Raw genomic sequence first — 14,487 nt, 5'->3', positions numbered from 1 at the left:
TCCCTTCATAAATCCCTCTGCTCCCGGCACTGGGATGCATCCATAATGGATGTGAGCAAGCTGGCCAAAACATAAAACACGATGAAGACCTGAAATTCTGATTGATGGCAGGTTTCCTGGGCCGTGCCGCTATGTGACACAGGACAGTCCCTAGGATGGGGACAGGGTGGCAGTTGGAGATGTGAGCCAAGATAGAAGCTTTTCATTCATCTGAGATATGTGAAGTAAAAAAAAATCCTATTGATGTGCAAGCTTCCCAGCCCACGAACCCTTCTTTAGCGCTGAAATAGCATCTATGGCTTGGGAACATAAATTTGGGATATGACATTATCCCGTAGGAAAGGGAATGTTGCATGGACCAGCATGGCTGTGCTCTGTGAGGCCGTGTCACCAGGAGTTCAGGTTCACCAGTGGTCTGGCCAGTTGGGTTCTCACCTGGAAAAGTGCTTCTGTGCCCCAAATCCTGGCTGATCCCTCCAGTCAAGCCCATGAGGTGGGTGTGCTGGATAGGACAAACCTGCCTGGACCCGTCAGTACTAGGGGACCTTCTGGGCATGGCACTCCCAGAGGAATTGCCTCATGGGACTACCCAGGTTGGTGGCATCAAACCTGCTGAGCCAGCTTTGGCTTTGCTCCACTCCAGCCCAGCGGCTTTCCCCATTGCCGAAGGCTGGGATGACTGGGAGTCCTGCCGGAGCAGGGAGTGTCTGGTATCATCTCCCGCACTCAACCTGTTATCCTTGGCATCGTGCCCCCAGCTTGGAAAAGATGAGTCAAGAGGTTGGGGCGATGACCTGGTGCAGACACGGTGTTGCAGGCAAAACTCAGCTCAGTAAGTAGGGAAGACAAAGCTGCTGTGGTGCCACTGGCGAGGGGTCACAGCGTGTGGGTTGGGCAGGAGCTTGCTGAACTCCATAGAATCATAGATTCACAGAATCATAGAATAGTTTGGGTTGGAAGGGACCTTAAAGATCATCGAGTTCCATCCCCCTAGATGACACCTCCCACTGGCTCAGGCTGCCCAACGCCCCATCCAACCCGGCCTTGAACACCTTCAGGGCCGGGGCAGCCACGACTTGCTTGGACAACCAAAAAATATTTATTTACTCCCAAGTGAGAGTACAATGGGACGGATGGATCTGTCAGGTTTTGATGTCCCTCATAGAGATCCTTGGGAAAGGGTAGGCAAAGTTGGGACGTGTCCAGTCCTGCTCCCACCCGTGTCGCAGCTGGATCTGGCTCTGTCCCTAGTTCTGTCCCCAGTGCCAGTGCCTATGTCACAGTTCAAGCAGATGTTCTGGGGTAAGCTTGCACTTCGCCAATGTCACACCCGGTCACCAGATCTGCAGTCCTTGTGCAGGGCTGGCACTGCTGGAGCACCCCAAGAACAGGCTCATCCCTCAGTACAGAAACCAGTGTAGCAATAAAGCAGCACAAGTAATAAAATAATAAGATAGATAGATAGATAGACAGACAGACAGACAGACAGATCTGGGTATTTCCGTACCCGCCTGTCCTGTGGGGTGAACATGCCCTTCAAGCTGTTCTTGGAGGGATTGGGAGAGGCCAAGTTGACGTGAAAGCTGATGGGTACGGGATGGAAGCTGTGAGCCAGCACCATCCCTGTCCCCATCCCCTCTCCTACAGCAAATCCTGCAGACATCTCTCCAGTGAAGTCTCTCCCTGGCATTGCTCAGGGTTCTGCACGGGAAAAGGAAAGCTCTCATTTTGAATCAGAAGTGTTCTGACCTGAAACCTCTGAGCATTTTATATTATTTTTAGCCTCAAGCACACGCTTGTGTGCTGGTGAGCCAGGGAGAAAGCCAGGGGTCTGTGCCCCCTGAGCCCCAGCAGAGCCTCAGGAAAGGCAGCACCACCATCTGCCGTCTCTTCCCTGGACTTCACAGTTTTAGAGCTGTCAGGTATAAAATAAACTGTGCCTCTTGCTTTCCTCTGCGAGATCTCTACTGTGGTCTGAAAAGTTCAATGTTCTCTGGCGAGGAAGCCCCAGCCTTGTTCTTTGCCCAGATCCTGATCTCTGCCTGAGACCCTTATTACTGTGAAATTGGAGTGAAGCACTCAGGCAAGACCTAGTTTCTACAGCAAATCTTTCCAATTTAATAGCAGGGAGCAATCACCATTTGAGTTTCATTTTCTGGAAAGAATCTACAATTCAGATGCTGCATTCAAAACCCGACATGACCTCAGGGACCGTATATTACCAAATGTTCTGTAAAATGCACCAGACTGAGCACAGCAGCCACAGGCACAGGTCAGGAAGGAGCACAAGTGCCGTGGCACATTAGATTTCACTGGGGAAATAAGTGACCTGGTTAGTCAGAGCATTTTTTTCCCTCGTACTGAGATTAGTTCAGAGCATGTTGCTAGGTCGGGTAAGCAAATTATGGTTACATGGTTGTGAGGGAATTGCTGGATGAGCAATTTAAGAGAAATTTATCTTGCTGCTCTTTGTCCAAGTCTATGACCTTCAGGGTTTGCGATCTGTAGGACCCACTTCAGGGGGTTTTGTTCCTCACCAGCTGCAGCAACAGCATCTTGCTAGATGCCCTCCACTGTGATGCGGTGGGATGGGCTGTCAGCCTTGCCTAGGAGCCAGCCCAGTGCCCGTGTGCAGCCCCAGCCTGAGGACAATTTCCACCTGCTCTGAGTGAGCACACTTCAGTGAAGCCCTCTGGTCAAGCCCCCAAGCATAAATCTAAGTGTTTAAGCCCACGTATCAGTCCTGCTGGCAAAAGCAGGTGGAGATTCCTGCTGCCTTCAGTCAGACTTGCTCTGGCCCCTGGAAGAAGCAGAGGTGCAAAAGGGTAGCACTGAATATTTCCCCTCCTGATCTCATAGGATCATAGAATGGTTTGGTTTGGAAGGGGCCTTAGAGATCATCTATCTCCCCAGGAGCTGAGGAGTGCTGTCTCTCTAAGTGACCTCCCTGAAGTCATTCCACTGCACTTTTCAGCTTTTCCTTACAGTGAGGGTGAGGAGGAATGGATGTCCCTGTGTCTGAACGGAAAGCACTCACAAGGCATGAAGCACTGAGGTTTGCAAACACCTTTAACTCTTCAGCACGCACAACAATAGAAACCCCTCCAAGAAGAGGTGCAATATTCTTTTCAGAGCGAAGCTTTAAAACCCACTTTTTTTCAGTTTATGAATCTTCCAGTTCTTAAGAAGGGCCTACAGAAGGGTTTGCTGCAGGGACAGAATGAGGGGGGATGGCTTTAAGATGAAAGAGGGGAGATTTAGATGAGAGATTAGGAACAGACTTTTTCCTGTGAGAGTGGTGAGGCACTGGCACATGCTGCCCAGAGAAGTTATGGCTGCCCCATTCCTGGAGGTGCTCAAGGTCAGGATGCATGGGGCTTTGAGCAACCTGATCCAGTGGAAGATGTCCCTGCCCATGGCAGGGGGGTGGTACTGGGTGAACTACAAAGTCCCTTCCAACTCAAATCATTCTATGAATCTATGGATCTCTTCAGATGTTCCCTGGTTTAGTAGTTTCTAAGCTGACTCTTTGTGGAAGAGATAAGGTTGAAACTATTTTATTAAGACAAGCATAGTGGATGCACAAAGGAGCTTGAGTATTTGGGAGTTGTTCCGCATTCTGTTTTGTGGGCTTCTGCTAATGCCTGCCGTTTTGAAACCAGCTGAATCTGGAGAACCTCAGTGCCAGCTAGACTGCAAGAAATAGCACAAATAACAAATGGCTCATCTCAGAGTTAATTCATTTCCTCTGCTGAATCACAGCTGAATCCAGCTCATCTTTCAAGATCACCCCAAAAGCCTGTGGGCACTTTGGTGTGCTGCTTCACCTCGTACAAACAGCTCCAGCAAGTCTTCAGGGCTTGACTGCTGCCTGAGCAGCAAGTACCAGCACAACCTTTTTGGCTGGGGTGGCAAGACGAGTGCAACGATGTCTGCAGAAAACACACAGATTGTTCTTCAATTGTGGCTATACAGCTTCCACTAGAAGAGTCTGGCTTTAAGGCTCAGCCAAAACCTCGCCCCTGAGCAAGAACCAGTGAGTGACGCTGACCACAGGATGGTGGTGCCCACATGGATGGGGTCAGGAGCAGGGCAGGGCTGTGTAGACTCCACTCTGGCTGGGGTGGGGGCCTGGCACAGTGCTGCCAGCTGCCTGGGACAGAAATGCTGGAGCATGTCACCACCTGCCTTCCTTCTGGCACAGCTGACCAGTGAAGAGAGGGTCTTTGCAAGGGAATCCAGTGCTCTGATTCCCAGTGGACATCATGCTGTGCTGGTACTCCCTTTGCCTCTGAATTCCCCATGCTGAGTTTCCTCTGGCTTCAGCCTGAGCCTTCCAGGGACTTCTTGGCTGAGTAGATCATCCATCACTACCCAGCCAGACTGATGCAGGCTCTGGTGTTGTGCCCTGGGGTATGTGCTACTTTCACTTTGATTTCCGCTGTGACTCATCCATTTTAAGCCACTAAGAGGGATTTGCAGTCTGTCTCTCCGTGTCACTTTTCCTCCTGCTTGTCACAGTGGTGATTTCCTAGGAAAGAAATGCCTAGAAAAGCAGAACTGTTCCCCAAGCACTTCAGCTGGGGCAAATGTAGGTGTTTCAAGACTCAGGCAGAGAGCTGCCGGCAGCGTGGCTCTAGCAGCTCCTTGCTCCTTCACATAATGGGAACAGCAAGAAGGCTGGCCGTGGTGTGGGTAGCGCCTCGTCCTCCCACATCCATCCCCAGTGAAGCTGCTGGAACCCACCCCAGTGGTCCTGGAAAGCTCATGGCTTACAGCAGCAGAGCAGCACAGTGCAGCTGGGCATCGGGTCACCCAAGCCTGGATCCCTGTTAATGGGTTTTCACCAGACAGTGGGTAACTCTCGGCTTGCTTTATTTACAACTCAGAGCTAGGCCATCACCTCAGTGAGTGGCAGAGGCCCACAAAACACCACCAGATATTTATGTATTTTGACATAGCATTATACAATAGGTGTTTTCTTCAAAAAGTTCTTGGTGTTCTTCCTTGTGCTCCTAGTTCTCTATTCTTCATTAACTCAAAAGTCCACAGAAGTCCACCCTGATAATTCATCTCCACTGTCTCATTTTTGTTCTCCCTCAGAAGTGATGCTTCAGCAGGTCATATTCCTCCTCCGCTCGTATTAAGTCACTTATCTTCTTTCTCGAAACACATCTATTCACCTTTAAACTTCAAAGAAAAACCTCAAGCTGTTCCATTAACTTAGAATAATAGAATCACCAGGTTGGAAAAAATCCTCTTGGATCATCAAGACCCACCATTCCTATCTGCCACTAAACCATGTCCCTGAGCACCTCGTCTGCCCATCTTTCAAATATCTCCAGGGATGGGGACTCAACCACCTGCCTGGGCAGCCTCTGCCAGTGCCTGATGGCACTGGAACTTATATCTAGTCTATGTCTATCCTGAAAACTAAGTTGACTTTTTATCATCATTTATCATCAGATCTAATACCTATGTTCTAAGTCTGACATTTCTTGTATAATCTGTTGATTCAGCTGGACTGGGGCTGCAAATGGGACAATTGAGCAGTATTCTTGTAGTTGTCATATAGATTGATTTCCAACAGCTGTTCTTATTATATTCCTAATACAATACTCTATTACTATCAACTATCAATAGTATCTAAGTCTTACATAGATATACTTATCATATTTTCTCATTTCCCTTAACAATCTCATTGCTGATGACAACTCCTGCAGGATTTGGGACCATTTCATTCTTCTGGCAATTAGTTACTACCTTGTGCCTGTGCAATGCTTTGCAAGCAGATCTAGAGGTGCACCGATTATTAATAACCAGAGTCACCATGTGAAAACACAAATGCAGTCAGAGGGAAGAGGAAGCTCTGCCGCTGAACTAAGTGCCCTGCAAGCATCAGGACTGATCTCACCAGGCATCTGGGCTGCAGCTTTGGAGAGCATGAAGCACAGATATTATCCAGCATCACACAAAATGCTACTTCTCTGATGTGCTATCCAAATTATTCATTTCAGACTCTACGACAAGCCTCCCAAAGATCATCACGTGTTGAGTTTAATGACGACTACTCAACCCATCTTTAAAATTAGGTTTCAGAGAGGTACATTTAGGGCTTGCACTGCATTGCTCTCAACACTTGTTCTGAATGTTTTTACTTGGATTGCAGCAGTCCTGAAGGCGGGGTGGTTGATGTCATTATGAGAAGGCGGATTTTCTTGAAACAGTAGCTGAAAGGCTGTGCTGGCTACTCAGGTCTCTGCTGGCATCTGCTGGATGTGCAAGCCAACACCAGTGCTGAAAGAGAAGCAGGGAGGGTGGACCTCATGCCTGTGGGCTATTCTGGTTCTGGTCATTGATTAGTCAGCTATTACAGCCCATCAGGCTGTCCCTTATAAACTGCTAATTTTCATACTTCGTAAGTTAAGCGCAAAGCATTTGCTTTGATTTGAGAATTCATCCAGAGATTAGGAAGGGAGTAGAAACTAATGGCTTGAATAAATCTGATAATTAAATCAACAGCAAAACTAGCACTCAGTTCAGCTGGAACAGTACCTTCCAAAACACTTGATTTTCAGCAAGACAAAGTTTCCTTTCCAATATACAATGCATTAGTGGTATCAGTGTCTTGTGTATCATTGCCAGATAGCATGGCACTCGCACAGAGGGTAAGTATGCTGGAAGGTTGACAAGGGACTAAAAAACCCAAGGATCAAGTTTTTGTTTGGCTTTGGCTAATGTTGTCACCTGTATCCAGGGCTGTACTGGTCTTCAAATCATGTGAACTGCTGTCTCTCTTGTGCCAAATACCTTGCACTGAATAATTCACGTGATTTTTGAATTGGAGTACTGAAAAGTGCCCTGACATCCTTTGCAGAGCCCTTGTGCAAAGGAGATTGCAGCTCACCTTGCATGCAGGCCCACTGCAAGGGAGGAAGAAGGAAAGCAGTATCGCAGAGCCACGTCTGGAGGGTTGGAGCGTCCAAGCTAGTTTTGCAGTGTCTAAAACCTCATTGTCTTGCTAACTACTGAATTTTCCTTCAGCCCAAAGAAAGAGGATTTCTATGTGGGTTGACACTAGCGTGAGTATGTAAGAGGCATGGAGCTGATGTCTCCACAGTGGCTTGGCCAGGAGACCCATCCACATTGTTTTCCTACTGGGAACAAGCAGCTGCCACTATGAGTGGAGTTTTCAGAGATCAGGTAGAACAGTGAGGTAAACCTCACATCTCCTTCTGCTGGATGAACACATGGAGCTAGACATAAGGACAAACTTACACACTGGCTTACACAAGCCAATGACTAGTGGGACTCAGGCAGAAGCCCTTGAAGCTGTTCAAACGCCATGTGCTCTGTATGGCAAATTAGTCAGCAACAAACTCCTTGTTACTACCTGCCCGCCTATACTCTGCTCTGGTGAGAACTCACCTGGAGTACTGAGTTCAGTTCTGGAGTTGGGAAGTTCAGTTCTCAGCACAGGAAGGACACGGACCTGTTAGAGCCGGTCCAGAGGAGGCCACTAAGATGATCCAAGGGCTGGAGAACCTCTTCTACAAGAACAGGCTGAGAGAGCTGGCCTTGTTCTGCCTGGAAGAGAAAAGGCTTCAGGCAAACCTAACAGCAGCCTTCCAATACTGGAAGGGGCTACAGGAAAGCTAGGGAGGGGCTCTTTCTCAGGGAGTGCAGGGGTAGGACAAGGGGGAATGAGTTTAAGCTGAGAGGGAAGATTTGGGTGAGACACTAAGAAGAAATTATCTCCTGTGATCATGATCAGCCATTGGGACAGTTTCCCCAGGGAAGTTGTGGCTGCCCCATTCCTGGAGGTGTTCAAAGCCAGGCTGGATGAGGCTTTGAGCAATCTGATCCAGAGGGAGGTGTCCCTGCCCATGGCAGTAGGGGTGGAACAGGGTGATCTTTAAGGTCCTTTCCAACTCAAACCATTCTGTGATTCAACCTAGGTAAGAGTTAAATCTAATGTCATCATTCACAAACCCTCCTTTTTCTTCACAGTAGCCATACCTTACTGCGGAAGGGCAGGTATGCAAGAAATTCCTGTCCTACCCTTGTAACAAGTCAGTAGTGTTCGCTTGCGGTCAAAGAACTGCTGTGAAAAGCTGTGGGTTTTCTGTATGGCTTCTCTCTGAAACAGAGAGAATACAGAAGTACAAATCCACTGCTCGACTTGCAAAATCCAGGATCTGCAAGGCAAAGAATCCACACTGAAAAGTAGTCAAAAGTCAAGTCTTTTCCTTGTGGACTTCAGGAGCATCACAGAAGAAAATTACAGTAATGCTCACAGCAGGTAAAACAGCTGCATTAAAATTCCACAAATAATTAGGTATTTCAACTAGAATTTATCTGGCCATTTGTTTATAGAAGTTCCCTTCTCAAGGCTGGGCTCTGAATGATGCCAGGCTGAGACACTTTCATCTCCTGCATAAAGGACAATTTATTTCTTGTCTGGCTTACAAAATAAAGGTAGTATATTCACTTGGGTCACAAGCAGTTGAAAAAGCTGGTATAACAGTAGCATTGTATTTTTAAAGCAAATACAAGTTAAAACACTGCCTGTCTTTCACATTTTACTCTGGCAAAGACTAAGGAAGGCCCCATCTTAGTTTCTGATTCAAAATACTAATTTAAGGCTCTAGCCTTTTGGATGAAAAAATGATACTGGTAAATTCACATGAATTTATGCTGTGCAATCACACTTTCATTGTGTTACGTTCCTTTTTTTCAATGGAAAACAGAGTTGTTTTTTAAATATTATGTTCCAGATGGATTTCTGCCATCAATACAATAATAACTGTTCTCTGCATATACACATTTTCACATGCTTAAGAGCACACAAAGAGCTCTCCTTTCAGATACTCACCTGTCTTTTATGGTTCCTCTAAACATAGTTAAACGCTTGTGAGACACTTGGGATGAGCTCAAAAAGAAAACATACACCCTGTGCACAAACTCAGTGATACCATAGTCTACACCCACACCCTTTTCTTCAGTCTGTTTCAACAACTCTCATTTCTCAAATTCATTTTAACCTGATTGTGCCTATAAAAAAAGAAAAGGCAGCTGAAATTCTGACAACTGAAGTCTCATCTTCTTTTCCTTCCCACCCTCTCTGTATCATACCTCTTCCCTTTGACAACAATTGCTGTTTTGTTATGCTTGGGAGTTTGAAAAGATAAAAAAAAATCAAGTTAATAGGTTGGGTTTTCATCCTGTCCTACAATCTAAGACTTTCTGTCAGCACTTCCACGTATAATGGGTTAAAGCAACATCTTCCTGCCATGATGCAGTTTTCACAGTGTGTTGTTTTCAGCGTGTGTTCCAGCTGCCAGCGCTAGGATTTCAGTAGCTTTTTTTGGCACTTAACAAACAGCTCAGACAGTCAGTTTGGGCTGTGTTTGAGTGTCTGTCTCCTAGCTCCACTGTGGCACTATCTCCAGGACTGGAGCAAACACTGTGTCATTCTTGCAGTCAAACTCTTGTGCTGACTGAGCTCGGTGGCTATCACCAGTGCGTCAGGGCTGATGAAAGGGAAGGGGGACTTCCTTTCCCTGTGGAGCTCTTGCTTCTCAGTGACTGGGTTGCCAAACCAGAGGTCACACAATGGAGAAGAAACTATACTGTGGCTCACGCAGTCCCATCTCTCCAATTTCGTGATAGTCTGGCTCCAAAGGGCTCCAATCTCCGGGGCTCCCTGCTTTTCCTCAGGGAGACAACTCTGGACTCCCATGCCTCCATGCAGGACCCCCATCCCTTTATAGACTGGTGTCGATGGTGTCCGCTTTGGCCTGCAAGGTGGCCTCAGAGATGGTGTCTGGCTGCCCATCCCGACAGAAGAGGACTGCAGGGTTCTTGCAGGCCCACATGGCCACCTCTCCCCCACTTGCTGGGCCAGAGGAGGACAGGGCACTGCCTGGGGCTCCACTATGCTGGTTGATGTAGCGTTCCCGGACGCGATCACCGCGGCCCCGTGGTTCCAGGTGGCAGCCCGGAACCGAGAGGTAGGCTGACACGTTGTTCCTAGTCCTGTAGCCACCCTCACGACTGCGCCGCAGCAGCACAGAGATGTTGGGGTTGCGGGCAGCATAGATGAGGGGATTGATGGCACCGTTGGCCCAGGCCATCCCGCTGGCTACGGCGTCCATGGTGGGCGAGAAGGGCAGGTGGCCAGCAGCAGCAGCCAGCCCCAGGATGCAGTAGGGGCCCCAACAGCAGATGATGGAGACAATCATGATGAGGACGGTGGTAGCCGTGCGCATCTCTCCGTAGGCCCGCAGCAGGTGCCCGTAGGTGGTGAGGGGCCGCACGCGGCTCTCGGCCAGCCGCACGGCACGGCAGATGTTGTAGTGGCAGAAGCACATGAGGGCGAAGGGCAGGAGGTAGCAGAGAACGATGAGAGCTGCTCCGTAGGGTGGCCCAAGCCGGGAGGAACCCCAAGGCAACACATAGACGCAGCGGTACGCCCCGGGATGGGCTTCCCGTTGCCCCTCGCCTGCCAGCCCATACCAGGGTCCAGCCAGGGCCAGGGCGGCCAGCCAGACGGCGGCCAGGAGCTGGGCAGCACGTCGTCGGCCCATCTTGTGTCGGGGCTGGCGGACGATGGCGCAGTATCGGTCGAAGGAGAGCAGAGCCATGGTGAGGGTGGCGGCGATGCCCAACCCAGCGTGGAGGGCAGCACTGGCCAGGCAAAGACGCTGCCCGAAGAGCCACGCGCCGGGCGGGTGGCTGAGCAGGCTGACGAAGGCGAGGGGCAAGCAGAGCAAGGCTCCAAGCAGCTCCGACAGCGACAATGACAGCACGAAGGCGTTGGTGACTGTGCGGAGCTGCCGGTGCCGGGCGATCACCAGTACCACCGCCCCGTTGCCCAGCGCAGAGAGGGCGAAGATGAGCAGCAACGCCAGTGCCTGTGATGCTAGCGCTGCCACTGACCACCCTGCAGCATCCTCCTCCCCATCGCCTGCATCCTCCCCGCCGCTGGACAGGTTGCCCAGCACGGCTGCCGCCAGCTCCATGGGCTCCTCCAGCCCCAGTACCACCAGCCCTGCTGACGTCCCAGCGTTGCCCAGGGAACCAGAGAGCCCGCCCCGCCGCTACGGATGGAGGAGGATGGAGGATGGGGACCGGCGTCCTCCGAGCCCAGCAGTGGGGCTGGGGGACACCAGCTGTCACAGCCGGGATGGGGGAAGGGGCATCCCTCACCCTGTACCTGCAACATCGCCATAGAATGATAGAATTCATTTTAACTGTTGACTCTGTTGTAGAACATCTTCTGAAAGGATGGTCTTTATTCAAAAGGTGATTTTCAATTTTCTGTCATACTTTTTTTCATAAATATATTTTACTGTGCAAAAAATAGAGTTTCATATTGTAAATAAAGCACTATAGTTAAGCAGAGGCAAAGTATTAAACATATGTTTTCAAGCATTGTATAAAAATCCTGGCTATAAAAATTTTTTTTTCCTAGTATTGTTCCTTTTGCTGGTCTTACACTCAACACCTATATTCAGTCCTTCTGTACTTGATAATATTGTTGCTGTCCTCCTGTCAGCTCATCATAGAATGGTTTGAGTTGGAAGGGACCTTAAAGATCATCAGTTTCAACCCACCCTGCCATGGGCAGGGACACCTCCCACTAGATCAGAGTGCTCAAGAGGCCTGTCCAACCCGGCTCCATCGCAGCGCAGGGGATGGAGCCCCGCAGCCCCTGCACCCTGCAGCACTCTGTCCTCCTGGCTCTTTTCCCCCTCACAGCCCCTCTCTCCCCACAGCCCTCTCCCCTGCTGGACACTCTCCCCTCATGGACCCTCTTCCCCTCCTGGCTCCTTTCCCCCCACAGCCCTGTCCCCACACTTCCCTCTCCCCTTATGGCTAGTCCCCCCTCGCAGCCTCTCTCCCCACCCTGGCTCCTCTCCCTACACAGCCCCTCTCCCCCCATGGTCCCTCTCCCCTCACAGCCCTCTCCCTTCACAGCTTGTCTCCCCTTACAGCCCCTCTCCTTTCATGGCTCCTCTCCCCTCATGCCTCCTCATTCCCCTAAACCACTTTCCCTTCACAGCCACTCTCCGCTCACAGCTCCCCCTCTCCTTAAAACCCCTCTCCTCTCACGGTCCCTCTGCCTGCACAGCCCTCTCTGCTCACAGCCCCTCTCCCCTCAAGGACCCTTTCTCCCCCCACCCCCTCTCCCCTCATGTCTCCTTTCCTCCCCAGAGCACTCTCCCCTCACAGCCCTCTCCCTTAACACCCCTCTCCCCTTGATACAATAGCTGAGATATTTCAAAGAGGAATATTTTGATTTAAGCTAAAGCGCCGTTAGGTTTCATCTAAGCAGTTGTGGTTTTTGCAAGTTAGACAGAATGTCCCTCGGACAGCATGTTTTCTTTACAATGGTATTTTCTAGACATTATTTGTTCCCTGAAGATGATAACATCTTGCGTTCTGTATGAACTGTGCTGAACAGATGTGTCTTCTATAATCATGTCTGTTAGGAGTTTCTATGGAACTTCAAAGCCAAGGTCCAGCAGAGAGCTGGAGCCAGCTCTAAATTAGCCAGAGTTTTAACTGTTGCAAAGTGTCATAACATTAAAATTAGGCCTTGGAAAGTAAAGGAATACGCATAATTTCTGGGAAAATTTATACATATGCATGTAAGTGGGAAATACATCCTTTAACGGCTCTTGTCTCGCTGCACATGGTTGATTCCCACATGTTGCCCAGGCCTGCTAAAGGATGCTTGCTTTCTAAAACTCCAAAACTCTCTAGTTTTATTTGCTGGCATTTTCAGTATCACCCTCATAGCCTCTCTCCCCTCCTGGCTCCTTTTCCCTCCCAGCCCTGTCTCCCCACAATCTTCTCCCCTTACGGCTTGTCTCCCCTCGCAGCGCCTCTCCTCTCATGGTTCGTCTCCCCAGAAGCTTCCTCTCCCCTCAAAGACCCTCTCCGCCCACAGCTCCTCTCCCCTCAAGGTCCCTCTTGCCTCACCCCCCTCCCCCTTCTCTTACAGCCCTGTCCCCTCAGAACCCATCTCCCTTCATGGTTCCTCTTCCCTCATGGCTCCTCTCTCCCCCTTAGCACTTTCCCTTCACAGCCCCTCAACCCTCACATCCCTTCTCCTCTCCAAGCCCTCTCCCATCATGGCCCCTCTCCCTTCACAGCCCTTCTACACCCACAGCCCTCTCCCCCCCCCCCCCCCCCCCAACCACTCTCCCCTCACAGCCCTGCCACCCATCCCTTAGGGGGAGGGGGCAGTTTTCCCCCAGGCCAGGACTACCCCCATGCTCTCTGGGTTGGGGATCTCACAAGGAGAGGGATCAGGCTGGGGACCCCCACATGGGCAGCAGGATGCTGACCCTCCACTCCCAGCCACACCAGAGCAGCTTGCCCCTAAGGGATGGGGAAAGTGAATAGATAATGAAGGCTGCAACCCAATTAGTGGCTGAAGAGGTTCTGACCTTTCTGCACTGGGCTTCTTGACTTCCAGCCTCAGCTCTCTCCTGGGAGCCAGGCTGAGGGGGCTGATCACAAGGGAGATGCCCCAAAGCTGGAAGAACACAAAAAAGCTGGAAGAGAATTTGCTCCTGCAAGTGCAGGTGATGTGTGTGTCACTTCTTGTTCCTCTGGTCCAGAGACTACCTGGGATTAACTTGGAAGTAAGAGGAAAGCAGTGAGCAAGAGCCCTGGGCACCAATGTAGAAAAACTTATTAGAGTGCTGCTCTCTGAAACAGGGAATTTTTGTTTCTTCCTGTTCCAAAGTTATAATTTACAAGTTGACAGAAGAAGTTCCTCCCAGCCTTTTCCATGCCAACCTGTTCCAAGCTCTCCAGTGCGACTGGCTCCTTTGAGCTACTGGGAGATCATCATACTCATGTCTCATTTTAAGGAAGCACATTTCTACCACACCATTCTGCCCAGAGACACTGGAAACTGCAGGCCATGAGTGGTCTGAAGGAACTTCTAGCTCTGAAAATGCCTGCCTACAGCCCAGGGCTTGGTTTGGTTTCCCCGCTGGCATCCCTCCCTCCAAGGAGTCCGGCAAAGCAGGCATTGAGGCTCCGCTGCGCAAGCTGCAGTGGGACTGCGCAAAATCATCAGTAAATAAATACCAACCAAAGGTTACATTGTCTCAGACCTTGGAATACAGTTGCCCCTGTTGAAAGTTAACCATGGGCTGTTTGCAGCCAGTGGTCCAAGATAAGCAAGACGGGAAGATTTGGGGAAGCAGCCTGGCGTGGGCACAGCACATCTGTATCCAGGCCTGGGACGCAGAAGGGCTCTGGCAGGGGTGAAGAGAGGGCAGTGAGGAAGGGGCTCTTGGAACCTGCCTGAGCTCCTGAAGCTGGGGCATGAGACAGAGCAGCATGGCCAGAGGAGCAGCAGGCATCGGGGGAGAGCAATCCGAACCAACAGCGGTCACACACTTGGCAAAGTCCTGGAACTGATCTCTGGAAGGCAAAACAAGATGTGAAAGGCAGTGTTTT

The 14,487-nt window shown here is 50.1% G+C and overlaps 1 protein-coding gene across 1 annotated transcript; it reads right to left on the bottom strand.

The window, feature by feature from the left end:
- Positions 1-4,926: 4,926 nt before the first annotated feature.
- GPR135 (G protein-coupled receptor 135) lies at positions 4,927-11,032 on the bottom strand. The gene is made up of 2 exons (XM_054068087.1): positions 8,876-11,032; positions 4,927-8,140 (listed from the first exon to the last, which is right to left on the bottom strand). The coding sequence occupies exon 1, from the start codon at positions 11,022-11,024 to the stop codon at positions 9,768-9,770; it is 1,257 nt and encodes a 418-aa protein (XP_053924062.1). The 5' UTR covers positions 11,025-11,032; the 3' UTR covers positions 4,927-8,140; positions 8,876-9,767.
- Positions 11,033-14,487: the final 3,455 nt, after the last annotated feature.

This window comes from Cuculus canorus, chromosome 5, assembly GCF_017976375.1.
Source record: "Cuculus canorus isolate bCucCan1 chromosome 5, bCucCan1.pri, whole genome shotgun sequence".
Taxonomy (NCBI): domain Eukaryota; kingdom Metazoa; phylum Chordata; class Aves; order Cuculiformes; family Cuculidae; genus Cuculus; species Cuculus canorus.
Note: the sequence above shows the minus strand (reverse complement) of the source record. Positions and strands in the feature narration are given on the sequence as shown.

Excerpts from the sequence above, each read along its gene's own strand:
- GPR135 (XM_054068087.1), bottom strand. The coding sequence starts at position 11,024 with ATGGAGCTGGCGGCAGCCGTGCTGGGCAACCTGTCCAGCGGCGGGGAG.